Raw genomic sequence first — 21,859 nt, 5'->3', positions numbered from 1 at the left:
AATAACAGTGTAAGTTTTAGAGAAAAAGAAAAAAGTTGTTTAATCTGAAAACCATGAAAGAAGAGGACATTTTTTACGTCATGGTAAACTATATCTCTACAAAACAAAGTGACAGGAGGCTTCCTCATTTAAGACATTAAAAAACATATTACCAATAGAATGTAAAATGTACTTTTACATTCAATTTACTGTATTTATCAAAAGACATTTATCTAGAAAAAAAGGCAATGCTAATGGTTATAAATCACACCAATCATTGTCAATGGTGGCAGTCGCTTCATTCAAGATAAACATTTTTGGCTTTATATGTCGAGATGTAAAAAGTTGAGGAGAAACTTGATTTATCAGAAGCAACCATTAGAAAGACAGTAAATTATTTTAATACTTTTTATCCTTTTATTGGTATTGATCCGATAGAGGCGGCTGCTAATGCTAATTAAATATTTGGAAACGTGGCCAACACAATCTGAAACATTTCATTCACTTCCTCATTACTAAAACTACAGGCAGACTAAAAATTGACATAATCATTCACAACGTAATAGCCCAGTAGAAATTCTTGCAGAGGGAATCCAAGTAAATGGCAGAAAGCCCAGACTGAGCTATAGGTGAGATTTAAATCAAGTAAAATGGCACAGGAAGGCAAAGGCCAAGCTAGAATAATCCTGTCATGTTCACTGACAGGCTCCATAGTGTTACTTCAGTTTTACTCATTGTTTCATGAAAAAATACTTTCCCAAACACACAAATATAAAAATAGTAGTCAAGTCATGTTTCTAAAAAGAAGTCAAAATGAACCCACAATCTGGTCAAAATCATCTTGCTTTCCTCCTAACTTTCTAAAAATAATAATGGACGGTGTTCAAGCTGTTTCAGTTCATCGATGACACTTAATACTGTATGTTTCAAATGTCTCATTAGAAGGCCGTCAGCTCGTTTGAAGTGACGAGCCTCAAGGCGATTTTGCCAGGCATATTGTCCGCCTTCTTACTGCCTTTGTTCTTCAGCTGGAGCTGCTGAGGGTGAGAGACGTCCTCAGGCCTCCCGGACAGCATGACTTGGCCTAAAAATTTGTCCGATCCAAGGTCATCGCTCCACAACTGGAAAAGACCAGACAGGTTCAACATCAAATAACACAGGAGGTGATTTGATGTGTTAGAATAGAAATTTTTGCCCAGGCTGCAATTAATTTAGTGTTTTTTAATTACGTGTAATTAAAAGCACTTTACATACTGTGCTGTTGTACAGGTGTTGCATGTTTAGCCCTTCTACCCTGGTCTACAGTTTTTTGAATATGTAATAAATATTTTACCACCGTGATGTGGAAGCATTATTGTTACATAAATTTAACACCTATTTGTGGGGTTGCCAGGCTTGCCAGTACTTGTGTACATGTGCTTTTAAGCATTTAGTTTATTTAAATATGTATAGGGAAAGCCAATCATTTATGTTGTTCAGAGAAATCCTGACTCTGCTTTGTTTTCATTTAAAGTCTTTTTTTCTGCCTTCTGATGTTTTTTCATCCCTAAAAACAGTAAATGACTAAAAAACACAACTGTAAGCCTTGGCAGTAAATACCAGCCCTGAGACTAATCACTGTCACTGATTTTTCAACTTACCTGCACTGTTAGAGGCTCTGCGACCTTCTTCCTGTAGAAAATGGCGCTGAATTCAAAAACCGGCGTCAAAGAGTTCTTCTTGGTGGTGGACCTCACTGATTGGCTCTCGCAGGAAATGATCACATATGGGTTTATGCCTAAAAGATGGATTTAGTTTTATTTCTGTGAATTATAAATGAACAGGACTCGTTTGAGAAAACATTCTCTTACCCTCCGCCTGGTCTCCTTGCTGACCGATCTCAGCTCTGTCCACATATATGTGAGTAACAAGTTGAGGATATCCACAGAGCGGAGTCCAACATTTAGGCTGTGGTTTGTCCTTCACTAGCTCCCTGAGGGAAGACATGGATAGAAAACATGTTTCTTAATATTCTGACTTCAATCAAAAGGCAGCCAGTCTGACTAAAACATATTTGATGTTTTAGACCAGGCAGATCTCAATGCTCCCTTGTTTGAGCTGCCAAAACAAAGAATGGAGAAATGGAGAAATATAAATAAAGTTAATCAAAACATAATCTTAGGCCAGAAAAAGCTCAGTTATTCCCCAAAACACAAATCTGATTGCTTCTACAAAATATAATCCATCATTCAGGGTCCACATCAGCATTTTAAAATAGTTGTTTTTTTTCCCCCTCAAGGCTTTGAAATACATGATGGTTTACCAGAGACAAAATGTTAGATTTCCACAGGTTCACCCAAAGGTTAGTTTAAATCATTTGAATTTTCTGTGCCATCAGTTTCTTACCGGCAGCCGTTGTCCACATCCGTGTAAAGCCGGAGCATGAACTCTCCTTCTGTGAAAGGCTTGAAGGTGGTCGGGATGACGACATATCGGCCCTGTGGCAGCTCACATCTCATGAACACCGACCGAGCGTCGATGTAGGTGGAGGTATGCAGAAGTTGCTGCGTCACCAAGTCGTGCAGCCGATACTTCCTGTTCACCTCCACCTGCAAAGTAATTCCCGGTTGTACATTCGTCACTGCAGATTTAGCATATTTCTATATATTTAGTTGATGTACTGTGAAAAACTATATTTTTTACAAGCCTGTAGTCAGTCTGAGAGCATGTTTGTACTAAAATGGGTTAAAAATAAATCAAAGTTTTATGTGTAAAAACAAATGCTGAAAGAAAGACACATAGTGGGTGTTTATGCACTACTTTGTGTTGATCTGTTACATAACATCAGAATAAATAGGCGTTTGAAAAGGACACTACGCCTTATAAGTGTTTATAGATATTTGCTTTGCAAAGAAACCTCCACATTTTTTTACAGGACTTTGAGGCATGACCGCCTCTTAGTGGTGGGGACGTGTATTGCAGTTACGTGAAGCTCAGAAAGTGGTTGTACTGTAAGTGCAGAGGGTTAGACTGAAAAAATGCAAAGCTTATCTCAAACAGGAAATGCTCTTTAAATGTAATAGGCAAAAGTAAAACACCAACTTGACTCTGTCAGATGAAACATGACAAATCACTGATAAAATCATCACAAATCAAAGTTTCAATTTAGTGTGCTGCTGGTATTTTAACATATCATGTTCACACAACTCTTCTGTTTTTATCACAAGCCCTTCATGTCACATTTCAGCAGCACCTATAACAGAGTGATAACAGAATCTGTGGTGCGTTTGAAAGTTTCCAGGTCTCTGGCATTAAAGACCCTTGTGAGGAAACATGCCATCAGTTTAGACATGTGTGGACACATGGCCTCATTTAAATGAGACAATTCAACATGATGAGGAAAGTTAATACTTTATCAGAAAGTAAACTTTCACCAGAGATATAAATATCCCGTGTGCAACACACCAGGCTTGAACCGAGGAACCAGACCTGTCTGCAACTTCTGCAGAGGAAAAATAAAATCATCATCAAGGTTTTTGGCTGCATTTTGCCTCTCAGTTTGAAACTGATGTGTTCAGCCTCTGGCTAAAAGGTCTGCTTGGGTTCAGATAGGAGCTAAATGAAACACTCATCTGTTGATAGTTTAATGAAGTAGGAAAGGACTGCAGCCAAACCAAATTCTTTTATAATAAGAAACATGAAATTAACATGTTTTCCCCAAATATTAACTGTTTTTATATTGTAATGATTTTTACATAACTTTTTATATAAACTGTACAATTACTATTATTCTATTTCTTGCTGCTCAAGTATTTTGAAGAAATTAGTAGTGACAGTGATGGTCCAAATTTGATGTGATGTCCATCTCAATAAAATGATTACTATTACTGTTGTTATTATTATTATTATTATTATTATTATTATTATTATTATTATTATTATTATTATTATTATTATTATTATTATTATTTTATTATAACCTCACTACTTGGTGGCAGTACATTGAGTAGCACACTTGAATTCCCTTACATACAAATATATAATCAATACCACACATATGAAAAAACAGCTTGCTACTGCAATGACCACCGTGAACTTGTGTTTTTGCCTCATTAATCTCAGAGTCCTTGTTTTTTGTACAATAGAGAGTTGTATGGATGATTTGTGTTACCTTTAAGATGTTGAAGCCGATGCTTAGATTGTCTCCTTGACCTTCTTTCCTGTAGATCTTTCTGTCTTTCTGCTGCAGTGAGATCAGGACCTCGTCAGATTCTTTGGTGACATCAAACAAGTACTGGAAGAGAAGGGGAAATGCATTAGTTTGTAGTTGTTAGTTATTTGTTTTTATTACGTATAGACAGACTCTCAGAGATGGAGGGACAGGGTGTCTCCAGAGCCGTCAGCACCTGTGGGTTCTGCAGAAATGTCTGCCTGTGGTTGGTACAGCCACCGCAGCGGTTCAGCAGGGGGTCGCTGTTTCGAGTCCATTTCCCAAAGTTCACTTCCTTATTCCAGGTCTTATGGATGCTGATCAGTGAGGTGTTTATTATGCGACAAACGTCTGCATCAGTGAAGTTCTTGCACCAGTCTGTGAATGACATCCTGTTGATCCAAACAGAGAGCGCATCGATACTGAACAGTTAGGAATCAAATTAAAATGTAATCAGAGTGTAATCAGAGACCCCGACCCACCAAAACTCTCCATCGTCTGTCACTGTGATGCCGAGGTTGCCTCTTTCTGTGTCACCGACCTTTGACCATTCTTCAGAACTGACAAACATCAAAGCCATTAAGGTGGTTATTTAGCAGGAGCCTTTCAAAGTATACAGAGAATATTCTACTTTAGAAAACAACTGTTTCACATACATGATCCTGACATGGGAAGAAAATAATGCATAGTTTTCATATGTTTACATGTTTGTTGAGAACAAAGGTGAGAGAAAGGTACCTAAAGAAAGTTAAGCTAAATGCATTTGTAGTTCAATATGTTTCATGTTAACAGCAGTAAAATAGTTAAGAGCCTGAAATATTTGTTCTTTAACTTACAAAGAGAGGAACAAATATTGCTACTTAACCAACCTCTGAGGCCTTCACAGAACAGCTGTAAAGATCCTGAGATTAAAAGTGAACTATATTTACTAATTAGATTATGCTGAAGCCATGTAGAGGTTTCAGATGAAAAAAGGCCGAAAACAAATGCAAACAACACTTTTAGGCTTCGTATAAAACAATATCCCAATAAAATATGTTGTAGATTCTGATTGTGCCATAAAAATCTACAGATATTAATGATGCCTTTTGAGAGCTTTCCTTTTTTTCATTTAAATCACACATAAGACTTTCATTTTATTGCTTGAACTAATTGTTAACACCAAAGTAGTTTTTTTAGATTAATATTTAAGCCTGAAAAAATGTTGTTAATCTTGTTTGGATTTGGAGCTGGTTGATGTGAGACCATTTTGTGCCATCCTTGACCTCAGCTGTATAGTAGATTTTTCAGACTTAAACCCAAGTTATATTTTAGCAAACTGGAACAATGAAATCGATTGTCTTGCTTTTTCTGTGTGGCATCTTTTTCAGTTAATAAATTGATTTATAAAGACAGTTTTGGGGCCATGCCAGTTGTAATGTCTTTCTGACCCAGTGACAGGAAAATGACTCCCCTCATGACCCCTCCTCACCTGTCACTCCACGCTCCTGTCCACTCAGTTTTACCCCAGGGGTTTCTCAGGCGGATGAGTGGAATGGTTTCATTCCTGAAGTAGGCCAGCAGCCCGTGACCCAAACGCACTCGTTTCACGTCAGTTACCGAGTACGCATGGCCTCGCACCAGACCGTTATCCGTCTTCGACTCAAGCCCAAATCCCTGCGGCTGTGACATTTCAAAGAAAATGTTTTAATTTTGACGTAGTCAGAGACTCTGGAGAGGCGTAAACAGAGAAAACTTGCAGGAGCAGATGGTCACTTACCTTGATGGAGGAGCTGATGATTCCTCCACGATTCCACACCTTGAGAAGAGCCTCAAAAAATTTATCTTCTTTGGTTTGATCCGCGTAGTATTTCTCTTTCTGCAGGTCGATGGCTTCCGCCACGGCTCCACTGAAATCCACCACAGCATCTCCAGTGTTGCCTCCAGCCAGGGACTCATAGCAGCCAAAGAGCCTGGACACGGTGGGAGGAGGAGCATTTGAAGAGTTGATAGGCAGTTAAGATAGTTTGGCAACTTAAAATATTCATGTGATGTTAGACAATACTCAAAATTAGCAACAGTTGTTGATGATCCTTAATTTCAACACAGGTTTTAGCAGATTAAGAGATGACTGCAGTTATATTCAGGTCCTGTTTCTGTTTTCTATTTCAAAGAAGACACTTTTAGATAACACAAACATTTTGTTTCACCGTACGATGAATAAAAACCACATCCTCGCAGATGAAACAAAGGCTTTGTGTAAAAGTCTTTGTTCTCTAACAATGAGTTTTGGAAACAAATGTATCCCCTTTATCAGAAGATAAACATTTCCACTATATTTCCGGAAGTATTTACTCATCTCCCTTCACATATGCAACCTTTAGTGACATCCTGTTTTAAATACATAAAGTTTATACATGATGTTTGCCCATATTTTGCTCTGTGACCTTTTCTTCTGTGAACACTTTCAACAACAATTTGGAGTTTGTTATTTTACCACTCTTTCTGAGGTGTATTTGTGAGGTCAGACACTGTTGTTGGGCAGTCGGGCCTGATTTCCATCTGAATTATGTCCCATCAGATTGAAGACTATGCGCAGGCCAGTCAAGCTCTTCCACACCAGACTCACTCATATGTCTTTATAGACCTTGCTTTGTGCGGTTTTGTGCAAACATGTTAGAACAAGAAGAGATCATCTTCAAAATATTCGGCCAATGTTGAGAGCATGAATTCTTTTAAGGCTTTTCATGCAGTTTTATCAGGGCTGCCAGTGAATGTACAGGTTGCTGAGGAACAGATTTGGTTTACTGACTTGGCGTAGGCTTTCTCCAGCAGGGCGCTCCAGAACTCATTGTTTTGTTTTGACTGACAGTAGATGAGTTGTCCGTTGATTGTCGGCAGTCGGTCGTCTATCACCACGTCTGTCCACTGACCGAAAATCCAGAACCGGAAGTGGAAAATCCCAGCATAGTTTGAGTCCCACTCCTGCTCCTTCCAGTCAGGAATAACCTGGAAACATACAAAGACAATAAATTTACCAAACGTCTCATTTACATATATATTTGAAGTACAGCATTATGGGTAACCTGTGTCTGCTTTGCAGTAACAGAAGTTGTGTTGAAATATTTTTAAGGAATGAAACTGAACCAGCTGCATTGTTGTTGGAACAGATCACTCACATAGTTTTCAAATTATTTCAGCAAGTTATTGTCTTGTCAGACTCTTGGCCGTTTTATTAATTCTAACAATATTCTCATGTTGATATTTTGAAGTGCTAAAAAAAAAAAATATATATATATATATATATATATATATATATATATATATATATATATATATATATATATATATATATATTTTTTTTTTTTTTTTTTTTTTTTTAAAGTAAACTCACCTTCTCCCAGAGGTCTGGTTTTAAAGCCAGGCAGGAGCAGGCAGCAACAAACCAGCAGTTTCCCACAATCCCCTGGTTCAAGTCATGAGAGCTGATGCCCTCTACAAAGAGATGTGGGTTTTCACATATTTCCTAAAATATCAAAAAGATGGTGGCTTTTATAAAGAAATACATGGATGACCACAACTTTCCAAGACTTTACAAATGCCCAAATAATAAAAATCAACAAATTAAAACAATCTGTTTACAGGGTTTAGAAGAAGTATTCGTACCTCTGGATCTTTTTTTTTTTTTGATGGTTGTAGAACGTTTTGAAAATGAAGGCTCGATCAAACACATGCTAGACTTGTAAGATTTTATTTGTAAACGTTTTGTAGCACATTTGTAATTTTTTTTTCTTCTTTGAAATTACGTGCATGGCTTGAACATAGTTAAGCACAGATTTTAAAATAAATCCTAAAAGTAACTGGCAAGCAATAAAGTGGCAAAATTTATGCGAGTTAGACATTTACTTGACATAAAACACTATTAATATTTCATTTGTTCAAATTAAGAGTCTGCATTCAGGACCATTCAGAGACGATCAAAGACATTAATTTAATAATACAAGGGAAAAAAAGATAATTTATAGAGACATAAGGCACTTTTAACATTCCTGACATGGAATAAACTCACCCCGGGTCGTTTCCACTGCACAACTCCAGGAGGGGGTTTGTGGAAATAAAGCGATGACTTGGTGGCTGGGAACTCTGGGTCTTCAAACAGCGTCCTGTTGTGGTGGTGTTGCTTTTTCAGTTCAGCGTAGAGCTGATCCTTGTAAGCAACAGGCATGGTGGAGATGCTGAGGCCTCACAGCTGCAGATGAGACAGCAGAGGATTCTGGTCTTTATATGGGAGGAATCAGAAATAATTTAGTCTTGGTGGGATTGCTGTAATGCTCCAGACTGACCCATGACCCTGAGTGAGTCTCAGAGGACTCATCAAGTTTGTCTGGACGGATGAAAAATGTTATGATATTGCAAAAGATTTGACACATTCACCTTTACTAGCTCCGGGATATAAATATTTTCAAATAGATGTTTTTAAATTGGGATTTTGCTCTTTCCAAGTGTTATGGAAGAAACCAAATGTGTTACATAGAAGAAATTTGATCAAAAAATTAAAGTTTTGCTCAAAAAAAAACCAATAAAGAAAAAACCAGCACCTAGAATAGCTAAGTCAAAGTGACAGATAATACAGAAACAAAACTAAATCTATGTGTCTAGAACTTCAGGACTATTTATATGTACTCATAGCATAATTCATTGAGTTTATGTTTGAAGTGCAAATATTTTAAGACTTTAAAAAAATGCGACCATAATCTAGTAAGAAAATGTTTTGGCATGAATTTGCAAACTCTTGAAACCCAAACACGTACTCTCCCATGTGACATGAACTTTAAATCACTGTTGTTTGAGAGATAAAAGTTGCTAAACCAAAATACTAACCTTTACGATCACTGGGATTTAAAAATCTACATTTTGGGTAGTTTGTTGCCACATTTTGGCTCAGGACAGAGGACTACATCAAAGGTCTTTTTCAACTAAGTAGCATTTTGCATTTTCTGGAATCTGAAAAAACTTGAAAAGCAACATAAAGGACCAAATTAGACTCTGTGGTTATTACTTCATGTTAAAAACATTTCAAGGTTAAAAACATTTCAAAAACATTACCTCCGTTTAAAAAAAAATACTTTAGGAGCAGTAAAAAGGTTTTTAGATCTAATAACGCAACAAAGATGGTGGAGCTAACCTTGTTGCCAATGGATGCACGGCGAGGATAGAATAAGAAAGAAAAAGCAATGCTTCAAAATTAATATCTGGATGGACGAAGCAACAGGATAATGGTTCTAAATGCCTGTGAAAAATCACCTGGCTAATATTAAGATTTAATGATGGCAAGTTATTTAAAATTAGCTGCTGTGATCATGAGGAATGATGGAAGGAACCCAAACAATTTTAAATTTACTCCAGTATTTATGAGTGATTGAATATCCAGTGAAAATGATTCCAGAAGCTTCTTGGTGACTCATAAAAAGCAACTGCTTCACATGAATCAAATATTTGTGGACTACATGTTTACATTTGAGCCTGTTTGTATAATAGTTACAGTTTTTGAGGAGGGAGTGGAGACGTGATGAATTCAAGGTTGTCCAACCAGTTATTTTATGTCATATGTTGCATCACCAACCTGGTGATGACATTTAAAATGCATCATGAAAATGAACATGAGAGTCATGTAAACTTCTCACAGGTCTTGGATCAGTGGTTTGGTTGAGGCTCTAGCAGAAAAGCACCTTATTAAACCTTGTTGAAGAGAAAAAGTCAAGTGATGACGGGAGTCGTGATGAGAGACGTAGCTTGATTCTTTAGGGAGGAACACTTAAGCTTGTTTTCCCACCACACTGACCCCTCAGTGCTCCGTTTACACAGTACTGGCCAGACTAATTATTTAGATAAGAATCTTGATACTTCAGTCATGGGCAAGAATCACACAACAGCACGCATCCAACAGGAAGCAATAAACACCAAATATGCAGAAAAGCCAGAGAAGCACAAAATGCATGAAGAGCTTTTGAAAGAGATCATCTGAAATTACAAAACCAACTCTAAGGTTGAACTTCTCTGCAAATAGATATAAGGGTAGAAACGAGAGGATATCCAGTGACGGTACCTTTGTGATATCCGCAGCTCAGACTTTCGTTCTCCAGAATAAGGAAGTTTCCTGGTCGTGTACGTACCTGTCTCTGACTCGCCCTCCCACACAATACTGACCTATTTCCACACGTCTCAGTGCCCCACCCCAGTTCTGTTTTCTGTTGTACGTTCGACTGTTTTGCACTTACCGCTGACCTGAACGGTGAGTCGGCTTAATGAGTGATTAGTTAGTATGGGCTGAGAATTTCTTCTCACTTTTTTTAATTATAAGATTTTAATTTTCTTTATTGGAATATTAAAGCAGAAAATGAGTCTCGGGAAATTAAGTTTGTTTTTTGTCCGGTTGTTACAGGTGACGCCACCTGCACTTCCCAGTGTTTACGGGACGTACATGAACCAACATGAAGATCAGGGGAAGCTATAGGTTTAAAGACATGTTCATGTTTACTTCAACCAGAGCAATAAAACGTAAAACGTACTTAAAGTAAAGATCAAACTGAAGTTCAGAAAGGAGCAAAATGAGACAATTCAACATGATGTGGTCAGTTTTTTAAGCCAAAGTTATGTAACATGTTCTTAAAAGTTACAAATGAAGAACAGAAACATTTCAAAAGCAACACTTACCAACCAGAAAGTCTTATTCTTGTGAGGATGAACCCAAATTCTTTCAATCTTCCCTCAAACTCCAGGTCAGGTGTTTACAAGTCAGTCCACGCTTCAGCTTCAGGAGCCACAACACAAAACAGCTGTCTGCCACACCTCGCTCTGAATGAAATGAGATTTCCTGCTCTGCTGCTGTGAGGAGTTCCCAACAGCAGGGTCAGAAAACTGGCCTGACGGCTACATCGCTGCATAGGAGAGTGTGTCACTTTAGGAAAACGGCTGATTGGATCTCTGAAAGTATTTAAGGAAGGGGCGACCGAAACTAAGCACCCCCTGAAGGTAAAAACCAGTAGAAACCTGCTCAGCGTGTCTGAAAACACACAAAACTCTGGTAATAACATCAGCCTCACAAATGCGTTTTATGTGGTGTCCTGTCTGTGTTAAATCAGTTTTTCAGATGTTTTTTGCACCAGTGGTCTGCACCGTTGAATAAACATAGCTAATAAGCTGTGAGCTGTGGGAATGAAGCAAACTGGCAGGCGCCCAGTGATCTGTGCTTCTCTGTTAGGGAACACAGAGGCACTGTGACTCCCTCACCCTCATCAGATCTGCTCAGGCTAATTCCAGCTTCTAAGAGGCTGACTTCTTTTCCAAAGGGCCAACAATGATGAGGGGATTTATTCAGGGGATCAACTGTTGAAGATACGAGTGAAGAGTTTTGTCACGAGCAGACTTTAGAGAGGACATCGTTATGTTTAGACAGGAAGAAAGCATTCACGATGCATGATGTGACGAATGTACTTCCTGTGATAGAATGCTGGAAGCGCTGATTACACCTCAGGAGAAAACAATTCACCAGATGACCTGAACAAAGGCGGCAGTGTACTCTGAGGGAGCATTTCAGGGAAAACGAGATGGTTCTCAAGAAGGAAACTGTTTTCCATCTCGACAGGCTGATAGTCACACTCAGCAATGATGAGGCAATCGGAGAAGTCCCGTTCTGGTCCACATGTCTTACAGTGGACCAGAAAGTATCCGTACCCCTGAAATCAAAATCTGCAACGTTGTTTACTGGTGTTTTCTGCTTCGGAGTAGGAAGAAAAGAATAACTCTGGAGGAGCCGCATGGGTCCAAGAGACTCGCTCGATAGGGCAGTCCCATCTGTGGATGTTTAACCCAAAGTGCTTAGAACAGTAGCTGGAGCCCAGCTTTGTTCTATGACCTCAGAGGGATTTTGAAATTTATAATATATCTATCGAAACAATTTAATTTTTACACCTGACTTTTGCTAACCACATATTTCTTGAATAGGTTAACTTATATTTTTACAGCATGTTGATGTAGTAGCTTATGTTCTTTTCTCTCTTTTGTATGTTTTGAAATTACAAATCAAATACTGCTGGTCTCTGCCAAAATATATTTATCATAAAATTAAATCCTGTTAATTTATCTTACAAGCTAGTCTGACTTCGTTAATGTTTTAAATGATTCAGAAACTGATAAGCAAATAGTCGCCATCTTGCCAAACTCCTCAGCCCTTTCTTCCACATTTTTGACAAAATTGGCACTTTGGTCAGATTTTGTGTCACTAGATTTGACTCCCACTTTTCACTGGAGCTGCTTCTAACAATAATGACCTTTTTATATATTTAATAAGTTCGTAGAAATGCTGAAACAACTGGATTTGTAATTTACTAGTTGACAATGCAACCATAGGTGAGCTCCACCCTCCCCTGAATAGATGCCACTTCAGCAGTTGGCCACAAGAGGGGGCTAATGGAGCCTGAATGGCTGAATTCTGCCATGACGGGCAGGTTAAACTGATTACATGAATGAAAAAACAAAATAAAGTCACACGGTGAAGGAAGAATTGTATTTCATTATCACAATGGAGCTAAATGCAGAGCAACCAAGCTAACACTTTGCTTTTAATTGACCTTGCCAGGTCTTCTGCAAATTTGTATCTTTAATTTTTATTGATAAGCGTTGGAAGCAAATTTTGTAACGCAGTGACTTGAACTGAACACAACTTAAATATGCAGATTATGTTGTCAGAGGACAGAAGTTTCAATCTTTTCAAGCTGCTGTGCCTAAACCGAACTTTTATGAAAGAGCCAGCAGGGGGCGACTCACTGTTGCAACATCTGACAAAATGATACAACTACAGATTTAAAGCTAAACATGTTATTATAGAGACTTCCCACTGAAAGTTCGTGTGGAGGAAGAAAAATACATTTTAAATAGTTACCCATATAAAACCTTTGCACCAGGATTTGACCACTAGCATACTTTTTGTTTTAAATAAGTTTGCATTTTTGATTTCGATATTTATCACATATAACCACTAAACAATTACTTAAGAAAAAAAACATTTAAATATTTTCCTTTTAGATGCAGTACTTAACATTTGAGCCCCATTTCTTACCAGTGTTTACTTTAAAATCAAATATTCAGACTCAACATTTACACAATTGGACACCAAGACCGAGCGTAATCATCCCACTGCAGATTCACCTCAAGCATTTTAATTAAAAAAATGGAATTAAAAGATGTTTATTGGGTAAACGACAGAAAACACGACGTGAAATACCAATGTTTTATTTGCAAAAGGATACCAGTTAATACATTGAATGAAGCACTGAAACAAGCCACGGTAACATTGCAAAATACCACTAAAAACAACAGTGTAAATTTTAGAGAGAGAAAGAAAGTAATTTGATCCGAAAGGCATACATTATGAAAGAAGAGGAAAGAAGTGTATTTACACCATGGCAAAGTGTCCTGTATCTCTACAAAACAAAGTGTGGTAGGAGGCCTCTTTGTTTAAGACATTTAAAAAATGTATTACAAATAGCTTCTAAAGAACAAGCCTTTTTACGTTCCATTTATTGTTTTTATCAAAAGACATTTATCTAGAAAAAAAAAGAAAAAGGCACCACTGATGGTGATAAATCACACCAGTCATCTTCAATGGTGTCAGCCGCTTCATTCGAGACAAACATTTTCTGCTTAAATATGTTGAGATGTAAAAAGTTGTAAGGAAACTAGAATATTAGCGGGTGAGGTTTAACAGAAGCAACAGGAAATTATTTTTATTTTGTTTTTTTTCCTTTTATTGGTACAAAATAGGAGTCAAAGGGACGCATCCCCTGCTGCTGACTTTAGCTGTTGTGCTGGCGTAACAGCGCTCCCTGCTGGAGAAAGGTGGAGTTCACAGCACCAGATTGTGATGGCTTGTGTTCAGCGTTGAGGCTGACGAGAAAAAACATTGACCAAAGATCATCAAGCAGGCGGACGCAGCGTCACATCTAAAGACAGGACTTCCAGACAGACGATTCATCACAATGAAAAAAAAAAAAAAAAAAAAAAAAAAAAGGCTCACTTTAGGCTCCTTTCTAATCACACTTCTTATTTTAATAAAAAGGCAATTTCTACCAAAGAGAATAACGTCAGCAACTGTTGAATCCAAATGCATAGTACTTAATCGAAAATATGCTACATGTGCAGCATTTTATGACTATTGAGAATCGGTGGTTAAGCGTTTTGAGAGGCCGGCCGGTAAAAATCTGTCGTCGTAAATGAATTAGTGGCTCCCTGCTTTTGTGCTTCAGTCATTCGATTCAGAGACGTCTCAGGCTTGATTCCCTGCCAAGTAAAACTCACATCTCCACCTTAGAGTGGGCGCACCGTAAGAAGTCGCAACGACAGAAATAGGAATATGGAGATACAAAATTGCACACAGAAGCGTGGGAAAACTTGTTCAGAGCAAGTTTAAACTAAGGAAATGAGGAATCCTACACAGGTACCTTTAATACAAATTAATAAGCTTTATAAAACTTTTAAGCCCACACATGAAATTTAGACAAACATATTTTCACCACCCTCCCACGATCCCTGAACTATGCCGAGCCATGCAAAAAGAGGAGAAATCCCACTACTGCTTTAGCGCCGTAATGCAACGACCTGCCTTAGATGAAGATGATTTATTATTTCAATGCGACATGCATCAGCTCCATGTGTGCTCGCTCCAGAGTATTTCAATACCATCAAAACTTTACTTTTCCTCCTGTTTTGTTTGTTCTTGGTCAAAACACTTTGGCTTTGAGATTTATTCCCCCAGCCCCCACCGGTTTTGATGCTCAAATCTTCCTGCATTCTGACACGCAGCAACCACAAAACTGAAACTTTCTTTCTGTTGGGCCAAGACAAAGTCGCGCCGCATATTTGTGAAGCGAAAGGAAACTATAAACCGCAAGTTTCAAGTTGATATTTAACATTTTTACAAACTAAAATCTTAAATGTGCGGCGTGAACGTGTACAGTGATGCTACTAAAACAGTGCAACCAGGTGCTTCGAAGTGTGATCCAATTAGTAAACTAGAGTCTAACCATGAGTAATTTAATCCGTTTTAACCCAGCGGGTCTGTGAAGGCACCACCACCATCAAACATGGTAGCGGCAGCATCAGGCTGTGGGGATGGATGGACTTAATGGAGGGCAGAAAACCTGTCATTGGTTCCAAAAGTCGCATTATTCAAGTTTGTGGCTGCAACATGACAAAAAGTGGAAAAAGTCCAAGTGTTGATATTTCTACCGGACACCATTTATTGTTAATAATCACCAGAAGTTGCGGTCGAACCAAAAAGGAGGTGATAAAGTGGCTTAAAGGGGAATTAATCAGCTCAGGATATAAAAGCTGCATTCTGGGCCTACTTGATTTTGCTTTGGTTGTTTTTATGTACCATTAGGTCCTTCAAAAAAACAAAGAAATCAGCTTTTTAAAAACGTTTCATACAATATCATGCACTGCATCTTGTGAAAAACACGGAGGGTACGAACCACTTATAGCCTACCGTCTAAAGGTCAAAGCAGATGAAGCATGAACATTTTGAGATGTAGGAGACGACGCCTTTACATCTTCCCGTTCGGTCCGACTGGGCAAAATTCATGCCAATAAATTTCTATTGCACACTGTATGAAGCCTCAGTGCTTACCGCTTTCTGAAATTATACTTTATTTACTTTAAAACATTTCTGACGGATAATCCCTCTAATCCCAACAACCCAATCCCGTGACCCTGTTACATGTTGAGTGAAGGTTGAACATCGTAGTGACAAAATGGAAGCACAGCAACAGACACTGAGCAGAGAGGTTATGGTGGACGGATGGCTGTACACAGTATTTACAGCAGGTTTAGAAAGACCCTCATTAACAGACCCTCCTCCTCAGACAAGGAACCAGTAACATTCACACCTTCAACGGTTGGACGGAGGGACAGGAGGACAGTCACAAAACTGTAAAGTGGATAAAAAAAAGTTGTTCAACGTGTGGCTGAAAATTCCCCCATTTGCTGCTTGAGTGGAAATTTAAAAATGTGTACCCCTGGTGGACATCTCTAAAATAACTTATTCTGATGAAAATCCATAAACGGCAAACAAGTGGTTATCGTGTCTGAACATTAGTGAACCGATGAGACCGAGTTTAACAACCGATTGTTATTCTCAAGCAGCAAATGGTGTCAAAGGCCCAAATGAGAGAGAGAGAGAGAGCGAAACAAAGAGCGGTTCTCTTCGACTGGTGGCACTGTGAGTGAAGGTGGAAAGCAGCAGACGTGTAAAACTTCTGTGTTTCAGGCCAAAACGAAGGCTGGCTGCAGGAAGGAAGTTACATCGATTCGCCCAGAGAGTCCTCATCTTCCAGAGATAAGGGCAGGTAGAGATCCTGGAAGCAGAGCGCAGCATGGTTACCTGTGAGCTCGGCGTCGAGACGTCGGCAAATAAAAAGATGGAGCTTCTTCAAAAAAAGAAATAAAGTCTCACATTTTGTCAGAAATCACAAACTTAAATGTCATTTCATCATTAAAAATGTGTGATTCTCCTTCCTCTTCACATAAATGCACTACAGCACTCTGTGTTGGTCTTTCATATAAAGTCTGATTAAAACTGGAAAGGTTTCGTTACCTTCTGCTTGTTGTTCAGGCCCGGACTGGTGGGGGTGGAGGTGGGGGAATGCTTGGATATCGGGGTGGAGATTTGGCTGCTGGAGCCGGTCCCATTGGCTGAGGGATCCGACGGAGCAGACAGAAAGAAAAGACGGGGAGGGGGGCAAAAAAAAGAGAGAACTGTGGATTAGATAGCGTGCAAGACCAATCCAAACCGCTTTTTTTTCATTGCTCTCCATAAAAGTCAGCGCTGAACGATAGGCTCCCCTGGCTCTCGTCTAAAGGCCCGCCGGGAGCCTGACGAGTCCGCCGCTTTAGTTTGGCGACATTTTACTCTCGCAGTCTGTGTCCTGAATCGTTGCTAGGAACCTCTGTTTAGATCTGAGAGTGGTGTGAGGTGATGTAGCTGTGTGTTGTAAGTGCCTTAAAAGAGTTTTGTCTGTAAGAGATGAAAAGGCCGAAGCAGATGGCCAGCTTGAGTCTGAGCCATGGAGTTGAAAACAAACAGTGGATAAAGCTCCTCTTTTCTCCCCCCCCGTTGGCTTCATTTAAAGGCTCGGCTACACGGAGAGTGGGCAAGTAAAAAGTTAAACTCACTCCAAAAGCCCTTCTACCTCGGAAAACCTAAAAATTGGTTTGCGAGAGATGGGCAGCTCTCCCACAGAGACGGGACAAAAAGCCAAGAGAGAGACCAGACAGTCGCCTGCAGAGGAGACACAGTAATGTTTTCTCCACAAAGGCAAATAAAGTTTGACTTTACATTTTAATATTTGTAAGCCTCACAGAACTTTGAAACGGAGAGGTTTCACAGCCATACACTTCTAAATGTGCATAGAGAAATTCTATGACAAATCACTAATGTTAGACTTAAAACGTTTTACAAAACCAGCCTGATGTGCGTTTGGGATCATTTTTCTGTCGTTTCCGAACTAAATTTTTACCCTGAGATAGCAAGAAACGGTTCAAGAACAACCGAGGATTCAGTGAGGCTAAAGCTTTCCAAATCTACCCAAATTATCCATGTGTGAAGGTTTTACAGTCATTAAACGCAGAGAATGACGAGGAGAATCTCTATATAGTTGTCAATATACTCCATAAAATGGTTGGGATGATAAAGGATGACAACCTTCAAATCCATAACTTTGAACCAGATGTTGGCTCTAGGACAGGGATTGGTCTTCCAACAGGACTGTGAAGTTAAACATGAAACTGGTTTAAGAATGGGTAAAGGAGACAATCCACGTCCGAGTCAAAAAAAAAAAAGAGATCCTCCAGTTTTCAAGAATTTCTGAACATTTAGCAAAAATTTTCTTAAAGTCATTCCAAAAAAAAATAAATAAATAAAAAATCTGTTCCAAGTTGTAAGTCTATATAAATCGGGTAAATTTTGAATGATAAATATAAAGCGTACGTTCAGTTCTGACCACTGCTGTACTTTTTATTTATTTATCCCAACAGAAAGATGTTGATGTCTTCAGACAGATGCACAATCCTGTTTTATCAAGGCCCTTTTTCACAATAAATGCTAATAAACAATTAATAAGCCAGTCGCCCGGGGTTTCAGTGGACACTATTAAATATTAACCCGTCTGTCCAACAAACAGCTGACAGCTGTTCATGTTGTCTTTGTTTACTTTTCTTGATTTATTCATGCTTTTTCCCCCTCTTATTCAATAGGAGCATGTTAAACACAATTATACTAAATCCTAGATCATTACTTATAAGCAAAGGCTGGATTTAAACTGGGCGTTTTTTTTTAAATCCAGTCCTGCGATCCAAGATAAAGGAGCAGATTTTTTGATCCTGTAGTTTAATCCATCAGTCGAGCCTGATTCCCTTCCTGCAGATAAAGGAAGACTTATCTTCAAGCACAACAAATGCATTAAAACCCAATCATCTTGGATATTTGCTCATTGGATGCAAGCCACCTTTCCCTCATACATTATTGATCTGACATGCTCACCACGCCTCTTGGAATAAGGTCAGAGGTCAGTTAAATCCCTCTGCTGTCACATGTTGTTATGTTAGTTCATTTACAACACCGCAGGCTGCCTCATTGTTTTTCTGCCGATCTTCGACTGCGCTCATTGCGGGGCGCGGTCAGGAAAGGCGGCGTCGGGTGGCGGTTACTCACTGGAGTCAGCAGGAGATTTGCAGCGCTTGATCGGACCGGGACTCTTTACGGAACCGCGCTGGGCCTTGGCCCCCTTCATCAGCCGGCATTCTACGGGACAGATGAAAAGGAAAATCAAAACTCTAATAAAAACTGAATGACTGAGGTTGAAGATTGGTCAGGGTGTCGGATCGTAGCGTCGTCCCTCAGATATGTAAAAAACAGAATACATTCCAGGATTTTTTTTTTTGTACATTTTGGTATTCTGGGTCAGTGTAATAATCAGAGCAGACAGGCTGCAGACATTCCTGCTCCTCCCTCAGAGCATCTTCCATTCTGTTTATACCGTCAGTCTCTCTCCTCTCCTCCTTCCCTCCCCCTCCTCTGCGCTCCTTCCCTCCTCTGATGCTAATTATACGTTCTGTCCTCCCTCCATCTCCTGGGATCGCACCATATCTGTCTTCTTTCTCTTCACCTTCACACGCTGCTGGATACAGACGTAAAAACTGGTGCGCTATTGTTTGGCAAGTGTGTCACCAGCGCTCCTTTGACAGTACTTCAGACTGGCAGTCTGTCTCCCAAAATAGCCCAGAGTCGGATCACATTCCTGGTTCTGCAAATGCTGCAGCTGCATAAACGGCTCCACCAGAAATTATTCGCACTGCCTCACTTTTTTGTTACAAAATTACTCAAATAGATTTTAAATCTTGTCATAGAAAAACATCCCCACATCATGGCACTGCCACCACTATGCTTCACAGTAATGATGGCGTTTGGAGTTAAGGTCACAAAGTTTGTATTTTGGTTTCATTGTTCACCTCATTATGAAAGGTTTGTTTGAAAACTATTTTGAATTTAAATTTCTTATATTGCATCAAAATATATTTGAGTTGATTAAGTTTGAACCTTGACCTCTCGGATCACTGGACCAGAACTGAACAAGTGGAGGTAAAATTCAGCTTCTGCTCATTGACTCAAAAAACTACATGGGAATCTAAAATATGCTAAAACTGATGGTTCTAAACATGTTTGTTAAAAGCAGCTTTTAATCAAAGACTGAGGTACCGACGACCTGATCACTGATCACGAAGATTAGATTTGAAGAAAATTAAATTTGAAATTACGTTTGCATTTAATGTTTAATGTTTCTTTTAAACAATGCGTTTGAATAGTGAAGAAAACCGCTTGATCTTCTTCAGAGCAGAGAACTTTTGGTTTCTGCGCCAATACAGAGTGGAGTGCTTCGTTTCATTCTAAATTACACGCAATCAACTGAACGTTTCATTGATGGGATTCACCCGAGTTCAACTGTGAACAACAAATGGACACACATCTGCCTGTTGCACTTTTGATTTACAATCAGAAATGTAAATGTACCAAACGAAGATGGAAACATGTTTTCACTTATGAGCTAATCTGCATGGATTTTCTTTTTGTAAGAATCAACTTTTAATTAGTTTGTGACGTACAAAAGTGAACGGGGTGCAAATACGTTCTGCTCTACCCCACTAAATGTGAGGTGTGGGTTTATTTTTGACATTAAAAAGTCAGAAAACAAAAAAAACCAAATCATTCCAGGTTTTCCTCAGACAAGAACCTAGACTCCTTTAATGCAGAGAATGTAAGCATTTTCATTTGTCTTCGTGTGGAAGATTTATGATGTCTGCAGACTTAATGTCCACGTGATACACAGCAGACAACCCCCCCCCCCATCCCGCCTGGCTCCTCTGAGGCCGACTCGGTGATGTCGGCATGCTGCAGACCCCCATTCATTTTCTGCAGCATTGGCCTAAGGTTAGAGACTAAATGAAACAATTTAGCTCAGGTCCACGGGGGAGTTTGTAGAACATTAAGGACACAGATCATTACTGGAATCTCCATGGCAAAGCGAAGGGATGGAGGAAAACATAAGAAGTCAGCTCTGCAGCACCGCTGTGTTCGGAGGAAGAGACCACACGTTTCCAGGAGGGGAGTTTATGTAGAACAGGGACTTTAAAAATAGGTCTTTCAGGTCTGCAGGGAGGCGAGACACTCAGCAAGACGACTGGCTTTACCTTTTCCTCTCCTCGACTTCACAGCGGTATCAGCACCGACAGATCAGCTGGCCTAAACCCGTCACTGGACAGATTAATGGCTCTCTGACTTCTGCCCGCTTCCCTCCAAGCTGCTCGCTGCTGATAAAGCTCTGCTTCAGCTCCATCTTTCTCCGCCTCTTCGTCAGTATCCCTCATTTTTCGCTCACCTAGCTTTGAATATCAGCGACCACGCTGACCAAGGCATTAGCTTATAAACCTCACTGAGCTGACCAATATACTTCTGAGCGCGTTTGATATCTTCCCCAACTCGATTTACTGCATCGATTGTTGTTTACTTCCTGCCAACGCCGAATTCATTTCTGTTGGGAGAGAAAAAGATTGATGCAACCGTCTGAACCTGGTCTATACCGCCAAAAGTATTCAATCAATCACCGAAATGATTGAATTCAAATTTTCAGATAATACATCCAAGCTGTAGACGGGCAGAAAATGGTTTGCTAACAGCAGTTTATCAAATTCAGGACTGGTGATGTGACACGATTAGGCCAGTTGCAATAAGCGATCAATTAATTGCATTAAAAATTAAGAAATTCAATCATTTCCATTTGCATGATTTATTGTTTTCCCTTTAGCTACCAAAAAACTGGACGACAAAAGTCTTCAGTCTTGTGCGTCAATTTTGTTCACAGAAACTTCATAATTCATTTTGTAATTTCTGCTGTTTTGTTTTAATTATCTGGGATATTTAAAATATCTTTCAGTTCCAGGGTTAAATGTTCATTTGAATTTAAAGTTTATTGATGTTTGAGAACGTGTTCTTGATTTATTATGCAATTGATATTCCTTAAAAAGTCTTAAAACGATAATATAGATTATTGCAGCACCCTATGGGACTTGTTATCAAGAATAATAAAAGATTTCCGTTAGCAT

General features: G+C 39.1%; 2 protein-coding genes and 1 long non-coding RNA gene across 5 annotated transcripts in view; 1 reads left to right on the top strand and 2 right to left on the bottom strand.

The window, feature by feature from the left end:
- Positions 1-10: 10 nt before the first annotated feature.
- Positions 11-11,001, bottom strand: LOC106923491 (calpain-5-like). 3 transcript variants are annotated; one of them, XM_088012619.1, is made up of 13 exons: positions 10,862-11,001; positions 8,217-8,396; positions 7,542-7,673; positions 6,960-7,156; positions 5,928-6,120; positions 5,640-5,830; positions 4,651-4,728; positions 4,365-4,560; positions 4,130-4,252; positions 2,365-2,567; positions 1,830-1,951; positions 1,620-1,756; positions 11-1,100 (listed from the first exon to the last, which is right to left on the bottom strand). In XM_088012619.1, the coding sequence occupies exons 2-13, from the start codon at positions 8,370-8,372 to the stop codon at positions 918-920; spliced, it is 1,911 nt and encodes a 636-aa protein (XP_087868745.1). In that variant the 5' UTR covers positions 8,373-8,396; positions 10,862-11,001; the 3' UTR covers positions 11-917. The 3 variants fall into 3 exon arrangements, with proteins under 3 accessions (XP_087868745.1, XP_087868746.1, XP_014852023.2); XM_088012620.1 differs by having other exon boundaries at positions 8,217-8,425; positions 10,862-10,952; XM_014996537.2 differs by lacking the exon at positions 10,862-11,001 and adding an exon at positions 10,254-10,323.
- LOC106923496 (uncharacterized) lies at positions 10,358-16,733 on the top strand. Its single transcript, XR_001419431.2, has 4 exons — positions 10,358-10,439; positions 10,590-10,778; positions 10,927-11,179; positions 16,473-16,733. It is a non-coding gene; the product is annotated as an uncharacterized LOC106923496 (long non-coding RNA).
- LOC106916672 (neuronal migration protein doublecortin) overlaps positions 13,423-21,859 on the bottom strand; it is a 27,436-nt gene continuing 18,999 nt past the window's right edge. The window contains exons 5-7 of the mRNA XM_014985114.2: positions 18,915-19,004; positions 16,800-16,897; positions 13,423-16,560 (exon numbers count right to left, since the gene is read on the bottom strand). Of these exons, the coding sequence (XP_014840600.2) occupies positions 16,504-16,560; positions 16,800-16,897; positions 18,915-19,004 (245 nt within the window). The 3' untranslated portion in view covers positions 13,423-16,503. The remainder of the gene's footprint in view (positions 16,561-16,799; positions 16,898-18,914; positions 19,005-21,859) is intronic.

The sequence above is a fragment of the Poecilia mexicana genome, unplaced genomic scaffold, assembly GCF_051168715.1.
Source record: "Poecilia mexicana isolate PSO_F unplaced genomic scaffold, ASM5116871v1 scaffold_14, whole genome shotgun sequence".
Taxonomy (NCBI): Eukaryota; Metazoa; Chordata; class Actinopteri; order Cyprinodontiformes; family Poeciliidae; genus Poecilia; species Poecilia mexicana.
This window is presented reverse-complemented; position numbering and strand designations above follow the sequence as displayed.